The sequence below is a fragment of the Manis javanica genome, chromosome 4 (assembly GCF_040802235.1).
Source record: "Manis javanica isolate MJ-LG chromosome 4, MJ_LKY, whole genome shotgun sequence".
NCBI classification, from domain to species: domain Eukaryota; kingdom Metazoa; phylum Chordata; class Mammalia; order Pholidota; family Manidae; genus Manis; species Manis javanica.
The window spans coordinates 132,367,314-132,376,531 of NC_133159.1; the positions used below are offsets into that span (position 1 = coordinate 132,367,314).

The window sequence follows — 9,218 nt, forward strand, 5'->3', positions numbered from 1 at the left end:
CAGGACTGGTGGGGTTGGTTCCTGAGGGAGGACAGGGTCGGGCACTTCAGGCAGAGGCATCAAGGTGGGCAAAGATCTGAAGGTGAGACCTGTAGGGGCATCCTGGGCGTGCTTATGAGGGGTCCACTGCCGCCCGAGTATATGAAGTGGGTGGACGTGCAGGGGGTGCTCAGCAGCCCTTAACCACCCCCCTCCTCCAGCTTATTTTCCAGGTGACCCCACTGAGTGGGCGCCAGTGGGTGGTGGTGCTCCAGATATCTCTGCCTGTCATCCTGCTTGACGAGGCCCTCAAGTACCTGTCCCGGAACCACATGCATGGTGAGTGGGCGGCCTCAGGTGGATCCTCCCTGCCCTGCTCGCCCCGTCCTGCATCCTTGCCGCCTCTGCCCCCAGGTGGCAGTGGGCTGGTGCAAGCTTCGGCCTCCCGGTCTGTACAGAGCAAGGAGTGTTCCTGGGTCACCCAGTGGAGACATGAAGGGGCACTGGTGGTTGTGACCCGTGGTCTCTGCAGGGACCCTGGGTCTGCTGGGCTTGCTCAGGGCCACACTGCCTCGCTCTCCCCACTTGCCACCAGCTCCGCGTGGCCAGGCCCGCTGTGCCCTCCTCTGGGCTGTGGCCTCTGATTTCTCTGAACCCGCCTGCTATCCAGGCTTTCTCAGGTCAGTCTTCAGATGTGGAGTGGGCCAGACCCCAGACCAGACCAGGGTGGCCTCGTTGGTGTCACTTTGTGGGCCAGTGGAAGTGGGAGGGTTCTCTGTTCTGAGAACAGCTCTGGGTCTGCCTTAACCCAGGACTGGAGGACAGAATCGCAGGGTGCAGGCTGGGGCACAGTGCCATCGCCTGCCTCTGAGCAGTCCTCAGAGAGTGGGTGACTCCGAACTTCCCAGGGACAAGGAGGGCGAGGCTCACCGATGGAGCTGAGAGAGGGGGGATGCAGGGGTGAGAAACTCCTGGCTCCTGGGAGTTTGAGCCAAGGCAGTTGCCTGGTGGCCAGGCCGCTCTGGAGGGCCCAGGTCAGGCCCCACCATGGCTGAGGCCTGTGCTAGAGCAGTTGAGGGCCACCTCTGGCAGGAATGTGCCCTGGTCCCAGGACAGGGTGCTGGGGGTGGAGGGGTTATAAATAGATCACATGCCTATCATTCCACAGGGGCCAAGGCAATCAATCAGCCCCCATCTCCCACGCTGGCCATCCCTCCCGGGTGCCTCAAATATTTTATTCTATTAAAAATGAGAAAACAAGTTGGCCTCCTGTCTCTGGAGAAGCTGGCCACTACAGGTCTGCTCAAAGGTTGTCCAGACACATAGCAGGGGCTCATCTGAGGGTGGAGGAGGGTGCTCAGCCAAAGCAAGGCCTGTTGGAGCCCATGGGTGGGGTGGAGGGAGCCAGATAAGACATTCTACCCTGTGTCCATCCTCTGTGGACACTCCTGGGAGGTAAAGAAGGGGAAGTGGGTCTGTTGTCTGAAGCTCCATCCGTGGGAGCCAGGAGCCTAGGGATCTACCAGGAAATCCTCTGGCCAACCTTGACCACACTAACTCACCTGCCAAGCCAGGCCTCCCGAGGATGTGACAGTTCAGGCAGCTTTACTTGTCTTCCTTGAGAGCCTTCCCCAGCAGCCACAACTGCCAAGGAGGTCTGCATATCTTCCTGAAAAAGCTTAAGTGAGAAAACTTCTCAGCCAGTGGGGAAAGCCTGTGTCTTGGGCCCTGCTCAGCACTGGCTGTTAGATGATGGAGGATTCAGGCCTGGGAGGGGCAGGGGGCCCCTGGCAGGATGGGGCAGGTTGGAAGGCCTGGAGAGGGAGCCATCCCTGCTGGGCGGGTGGTTGGGGATGGTTTCTGGAAGGGGTGGGGTATGAGCAGAGGTTTCAGTGGGGAGGATTGAGCCTGGTGGGGAGGTGCTGGCCTATCCTGGCTCAGCTGGGCTGGGGTGGAGTGGTGAGGCCAGAGCATGGCAGGGGCCTTGAATGCCAAGGTAAAGACCCTGGACACTCCTCGGAGCTGCAGAAGGGTGCAGCCATAGAAGCCACCAGCGTACCGGGAGTAAGCATGGAGGAGAGAGTCAGGAGGGGTGGGACCAAAGGCAGGGAGGTGGTGAGGGCGTTGAGCCGGCTGCAGGTTGACACTGAGTCTCAGCCGGGATGGGCTAGTCCCATGCAACACTTCCACCTCCACCATTAACCTGAGATGTTGACTATGATCCTCGTGAGACCTGGTCTGAAAGGGTGGTGCCCTGCTATCAGGAGGGGCTGTGGGGCCCACAGGACGGGCACAGGCTGGGCATCTGTGGCCACATGTAAGGAGCGGAGTGGAGTGAGCTTACTGAAGCCCAGACAGCTCTGCTACATGCACTGCAGTCCCTCGGGCGGGGTGAGAGGGGGGCTCTGTTAAGTTCCCAAACTAGCCTGGTTGCCTTTTAGGGAAGTTTTGCAAAAGCCTGATGCTCCTGTCTTCCCCATGATTTATGAGGGATGTTTCCTGAGGGTATCTGTGGGTGCTGGGTCAGCACCAGGGGGCTGGAGGTCCTCTTGCCTCACCTGGCTCTGCCCAGGTGCCGCTGAGCCACTGTCAGGCAGAGGCCTGTTGGCCAGGTAGAGTGGAGGGAGGCCTGGAGAAATTGAGCAGGGACAGATATGGGAGGGTCCAGGATGTGAGGTGCTTTATTCTGCGGGCAGGTGGGAGCCATGGCAGGGGGAAATGTAGTGTGATGCCAGGGGCAGGAGGGTGATCATGAGGCGAGATGGGGGCTGAGGGCAGGGCTGAGGCCTTGGGCCGGGGAGGAACTGGTAGTGAGCTTGAGAGGTGCAGGTGGGGAAATCAGCAGGCCCGGCTGGGTGGGATGGGCAACAGGTCCGTGATGCCCTGGGTTTCTGGACTTCCTAAGGCTGGGTGGTGGCTCCCCAAAGTGACAACCAGGAGGAGACTACACTGGGGTGAGCCGGGGGCCGGGCCACTGGTGGGATGCATGGAGTGGAGGAGGATGGGGGTCATCAAGGGGCAGCACAGGGAGCAGGGAGCCAGGGGACGGCTGAGTGATGCCTGGAGAGTGGGGCCGGCCTGGGGGGATGGAGGGTGCGGACGGCTGAGGGAGGGCTGGAAGGAAGCCTCTTGGATGTGTGCTCTCACACACACAACGTAACATACATACTCGTGTTTTTCTTCCAGAAGAAAAGAACAAGCAGTGAGTGTCAGCGGCGCAGTGGAGTCTGTGGTGTACACCTAAGCCTGATGGTGCCCAAGCATTCGCCCCCACTCCCCACCCTGCCACCACGCTCGCCTGCTTGCTCACTGGGCCCTGTCAAGGCGACAGCCAACCCCCTGACCAGGCCGGGGGCTCTCTCCCTGCTTCCCTCTGCCTGGGGGCTGTGTACTGCGTGTCTCTGGCACTCTCCCTGCGAGTTCCTCCCTGGAGCAGTGGCCCAGGAGCCAGCAGGGGCCTGCCCAGAGTCCAGAGCTGGCAGGAGATGGAGAGATGCCAAGCCCTCTGCCCTCAGACCCACAAGCATTCTGGAGCCTGCTCCCCATGCTCAGAAGCTGGGCATTTATGTACTGATGGAGGGCGTCTGGAGGCTGCTCTCCCCAGCTCTGACCTCCCACTCAGTGCCTGGTCTGGAGCCTGGTCAGCTGGGGGTGGGAGAGGGGACATCTGGGTCCAGCTGTGCACCGCGAGGAGGGCAGGCAGGCCCCCCGACTCTGCTCAGCTTCCACAAAGTTGGCTCCTGAGGGCCTGAGCCTCTTACGTGTGCTGGGGATGGAGGGGTCAGAGAGCTGACCTGCCTCAGCTCGGCTCACCCCTGCGCCTAGGCTTCCCTGTCCTAGCCAAATGACATGCGCCGAGTCTTGGTGCTGTCTGCTCTGCCAAGCAGAGGCCAATTTGCCCTCTGTGTCCCTGGTGCCTGAGACCCCAGATGTCCTTGGGCTCCTGACCACCGTGCCCTTCCGGCCCATCCCAGTGCGTGGTCATCTCTCGGTCTGCACGGCTAGGTGATTCTGAATCCTCTGCACTTGGGGGCTTACTCTTCATGCCTGAGCCCACAGACCCGTGAACCAAGGGGATGTCCCTAAGAATGGCTGACCACCCAAGGGCACGTCCTCTCCCTCTCTCCTTGCTGGAGGAATGAGTCCATGTGGATCGTTTCAGATGACAGGAAAAAGGATTTGATGGACAGAAATGGTCTCTGAACTCAGGTTTTGCCCCTTTGGCAAAAAGTAGACACAGAAGAAAACAGTCAATGACTGTGTTCTCGCACCTAGAAAGGGTACAAAGTGATTGTTTTTTGTGGAAATTAAAGACTCACATCCCTGTCCTGGTCCCCAGAACCGAAAGCCCCCCTCCCTGCCTTGCAGACAAATGGGCTCTAGGTTCTGTGGCCCCTTCCCGTCCCCCACCTCAAAGGTTCTGGGTGGGTCTCCCCTGCTGCCCCAGAGGGGCTCAGCTTCTTTCCTGCTCGGGGAGGGGGCAGGGCCCTGTCCCCACCTGCTGACATGCAGTTTGATAGAGAAATAAAGGCCGAGTGCCCAGGGCGACAGAGGACTGTTAGCGTCTGTTTCCCTGGAGAGTGGTCCTGCCATTTGCCTCTGTGTCTACCTGGCCTCTCACCACCTGCGCCCACCCCACCCCCAGAAATGGGGGCAAAGGCCTGGGGCTCTCACCCCACATTGCCAAGCAGGGATGGTTGCCTTCCTTGAGGCAAGACCTGTAGAGGCCCAGATTTCCCGAGCCACACCCAAATGGCGAGGCCTGATTCTGCCCCTGAGAGACAGCACCAAGTGCATTTGGTGGGACCCCACTGCTCATATTAATGATTCTCATGTCCCCACTGAGAAAACACGCTGGGAGAGGGGTTCATGACTTGGCCCAGGGTAGGGCTGGGCTTGGATCCTCAGTATCAGGCCCCTTGCACCCCACAGAGGGCCCCCAGCCCTGGCTGTGCTGTGGGTCTTGTGTTCTCCCTGAGGTTCCTCTCTTACTTGTTACACACAATCCCCCCCCCCCCACTCCTTGAACCTTAGAATGCCACCCAACCACTTGCCCTTCTGAGCCCAGCTCAAATGCACCGCTCCAAAGCTCCCCTTCTCACACTGTCTGGGGGCCTTGGGGGCCGGCCGGGCATTTGCTCCTGGCTTGCCCAGGTGGCTCTGTCGTCTGGGAGCAGGGGCTCTGAGAAGGCAACTGTTCTGTCCCCTCCTCCCTCCTTTCTCTCCTTTGGAGGGAAACCCACTCTTGGAGTACTGTATGTAATCCTCTATCCAGCTACCCCGGAAGGGGAGCCCAGCCCTGCCTGCAGGGCCAGAGGCAGGACCGACTGCATGATTTGTGGGGCTCAGTGCAAAGTGAGAGAAAATGTGGAGCTCCTTGCTCAAAAATAGGACTTCATAGCAGTGACAGCAGAGCCATAAAGCAACTGCATGGGGCCCTGTGCAGCCACACGGGTCACAAACACATCTGTGAGGTGAGCTGTGATGGGAGGAGGCAGCCATAACCTTAGGAGCTCCCAGGTTTTAGGACAGGATTTGGTGCATAGCCAACAGCTGGAGCCAGGGACAGCCAGAGGCTTTTTCCTTTCTGCTTAGTCCCTCTGTAAGACCTCTCAGACCACAGAACCTTTTCATACTCCTCCCCAAGGCCTCAACCAGCTCCGTGAGATGGACCAGACAGGGGTTCGAGCTCCATTTTACAGGTAAGCCTGAGGCCCTCAGGCTGGCCACCTGGTGGGCAGGCAGGGCACGCAGATGGGCCGGGGGGCTTATGCAGGAGGCAGGCTGGCTTCAGTGCTCTAGGCAACTGCTGGGGCTCGGGCCAGGCCTGTTCCGCCTCCACTGCCACCCAGGCCTGCCTGAGTCCAGCCTGCCCGGCTCACAGCGTGAGACCCAACAGGCCAAGATGAAGCGGCCAAGGTAAACAGAGGTTTCCTACCTCACAGCTGCTCGCCCAGGAGGGAGTTCCAGGGCAAGCCCCAGCACACTTCTCACTAGCTCAGCCGCGGCAGCTGCCAAAATGCCCATGGCCACCTCCTGGCCCCTCCAGAGGCCAGGACTCTCTGCTCCCCAGGTCCCCCACGTCCCACTCACAGGGCCGTGGTGGGAGAAATGGAGGGGCCAAACCAGGAACTGAAGGCACATCTACACCGTGGGCCTGAACCCAACCATCTGGCGGCTTTATTCATCATGGCCCCAAACTGGAAGCAATCCACATGTCCAACGGGAAAGATAAACAAATGGTGGCAGTTCGTGTAACGGAATACTCAGCGATAAAAAGGAACAAACAGACCATATATGCAATGGCACAGCTGAAGCTTAATACCCTTGTGCTGAGTAAAAGAAGCCAGACACAAAAAGGGCTCGCATTGCGCTATTTCACCTCCGCGAAGTTCTAGACAAGGCAGACCAGCTCTGCAGTGAGAAAGCAGACCAGTGATCACATGGGGCTGGGGGCTGGGGACTGACTGACAGCCAAGGGGCAGGAGGGAACATACTAGGATGAGGGATTGGGGGGTGGCTGCAGACATGTGTCAAAACTCATCAGACTGTGCCTAAAGTGGGCACATTTTGTTGTATGTAAATTTTACTTCAATGCCATTCGAGTTAGAAAGAAAACAAAGAAGGTAAGAGCCAGAGGAGGTGGGTAGGCACGAGGCTGCCTTGTGGGTGCACAGGTCTTGGCATCATCAGGAGGCAGGGAGGAGGCGAGTCTTCCAGGGGTGCCCCCTGTTTGAGGAGCAGGGCCTAGGCCAGTCCCCAGGAATGCCCGCGTTCCAGGGGCAGGAAGAGGCTGGGCACGGGAAGAAATGGCGCAAAATGACGGAGAACCAGCAGAGTGTGATGGCCCAGACTCTCAGGAGGAGGGGCTCCAGTTGTGTCGTTGGCCGTCATGGGAGGACAGAAGAGGCCAGATAAGCACTGCGAGATCTGGGCAACGGGGAAAGCCAGCTCTCCTGTGGTCTCCCCATAGATGCCTGCCCCCCACCTAACCTCCCCTAGACAGTCTCTGGTATAGTGGCCCAGGGCCCTGTTCCAGCCGGCATCTGAGGGGCTGTGTGGCATTGGTGAGTCCCTGGGCGCTGAGGGACGCCCGGATGGTGCCAGGGGTTGGACCAAACACCTCTGGAGGCAGAGGCATGGGCTCTGCAGCCTGGGGACCCTGAGTGGCTAAGGAGACTCACTGGAGCCTGTGCCGACCCCCTTGGGGGCCTGGGCTGGCCTCCAGGATAGGCACAGGCCCCCCACACTCCACAGAGCCACTAAATTTAGCCAAGCAGAGGAGGCTGTCCAGGGGCCGAGTGCTTGGCAGCACCTCCTCGTCTCCCTACAAGGCCTGGCCCAGTACCGGAGCAGGCCACCCGGCCTTTGGGCTTATAAGGCAGGTCTGGCAGCTCTTGAGGACTGGAGTCTCAGGGTAGGCTCTCAGCCAAGCTCTCAGACTTTGGGGAGCCTCCTTCCCAGCCACCAGCAGACATGGAAGCTACTTGTGTGACTTGTGGACAAGGCACTCAACTTCTAGAGCCTCGGTTTCCTTATCTGTAAAATGGGTTTCTTCTAGTACCTACCTCACAGGACTATTTTAAAGAAAACCTGCCAACTGTGAATGTACTGTGTCCCCTGTAGACTCTGACCCCTGCCCTGCTCACCCTGCCTTCCCCAGAGCCTTCCCCATTAGTATAGTCACGGGGTCCATCCCCCAGGATGCTGGAGTTGGGGCCAAGGGCAGGAAGGGATAGACCTAGGACGGAAAGGTGCATTTAGAGCCCGTGAAAGAGACACTGGCCCTATCAGCAGCCTGCCTCACTCTTGCAGAATTATTAGCAAGAAAATATTTGGGAAGGGAAGTGCAATTGTTTTTATTTCTTTTTCCTTTGGGTATGCTTTGGAAAGGATAACCCCGAATGAGACAGTCCTCTGTGCCAGTCTGTATTCTGGGCGTCAGGGTCAGAACTGAGGCCATAACAGGAGTATCTCTGTGTGCCCCCAGCAAGTCTGTCTGAGTGGCTAAGGAGACCCACTAGAGCCTGTGTCCACCCCCTTGAAGACCCCCTTGAGGGCTGGCCTCCAGGATGCACATGTGTTTCCCCATGCTCCACAGAGCCACCAAATTTAGCCAGGCAGAGGAGGCCATCAGTCCATTGGTCCATCTGTCTGTCAGCAAGCCTGTCTCCTTGGAGGAGGAGGAGGAGGAGGAGGAGGAGGAAATCATGGTGACGGCGATGAAAAGGACCAACAGATCGCAGAGTGACTGCCTGACCTCCCTTCCCCCCTTCTCTTTCCCCTCCCCACTCACTCGGTGCCTGCTGCCTCCTGAACGTGGTGCACCTGTCCTCTGGAAATGTCGCTGGAGTGGGACACAGAGGCGGCTCAGACAGTGCCAGCATCCACCCCACTCCCCGTCACAAGCAGTCCCGTCCTGAGGCCTGCTATCCCAGGGGCCATGGGGTCAGCTGGGAAGGGGATGGGCCCTGTGGAGCCCAAGTCCAGGTTGAGGGGATGTAGCCACCACAGCTCTGGCTCCCAGCATCTCTGGAGTTTTCCTTAAAAAAATCCCAGGACATTGTTCTTGCTGGCCCCTCTTGACGATGGTTTTAGACAGGCAGTTGAGCCTCAGACTGATGGAGCTGATCTGTTTGGGGCAGGGGAGTGGCGGTGCTGGAAGGGGCCATGGGCCTGCCCTCTGTGGGGGCCCCTTGCTGTCCAGAAAGCAGCTCTGCTCAGACGGGTGCCTGGGCTTCCTGTTGCTGAGGCCTGGCTCCATGTCAAGAGAGATTTTCCAGCTACAAGTCAGCAAGAAGACCCCTGCTGGCCTTTAGGGTGGGGTGGCTTGGATGGGGGGAATCCAAGGACACCCAGCCTTCCCACATCCAGAGACAGCCGCAGAATGTACACCCAGCCCAGGCTGACGGCCAGCCAGGGAGGCCTCCTGCCTGGAGCTGGAGCCTTCAGTACCACCCAGGTGAGCGTGGGCAATTAATTTCTTTTCTCTGAGCTCATTCCTTCACCTGCACAACAAAGTAGGGTGTTAGGGGCACCCTCTAGCTCTAGGTTTCTGAGGACTAGCATGGGACCCCTGCTGCACCTCAGCATCCAGACACCACTGTGTTCAGGGCCTGGGTTGGGACTGATGACGGGCTGCAGGGGGCTGTACCCCGAGATCAGTGGTGGCCTCAAGTTCTGTCTGTCTTCATCACTGTTGGACCCACCCCTTGGGGCCTCTGCCTCTGAGGGAAGTC

General features: G+C 59.0%; 1 protein-coding gene across 4 annotated transcripts in view; it reads left to right on the forward strand.

Annotated features, from left to right (window-relative positions):
* The window catches only part of ATP2A3 (ATPase sarcoplasmic/endoplasmic reticulum Ca2+ transporting 3), a 32,414-nt gene extending 27,843 nt beyond the window's left edge, over window positions 1-4,571 (forward strand). For 3 of the 4 annotated variants that reach the window (XM_073234995.1, XM_017671616.3, XM_073234994.1), the window contains 2 exons: window positions 201-318; window positions 3,166-4,571. In XM_073234995.1, coding sequence (XP_073091096.1) covers window positions 201-318; window positions 3,166-3,185 — 138 coding nt within the window. In that variant the 3' untranslated portion in view covers window positions 3,186-4,571. The remainder of the gene's footprint in view (window positions 1-200; window positions 319-3,165) is intronic. The other variant, XM_017671617.3, reaches the window with a different exon arrangement.
* Window positions 4,572-9,218: the final 4,647 nt, after the last annotated feature.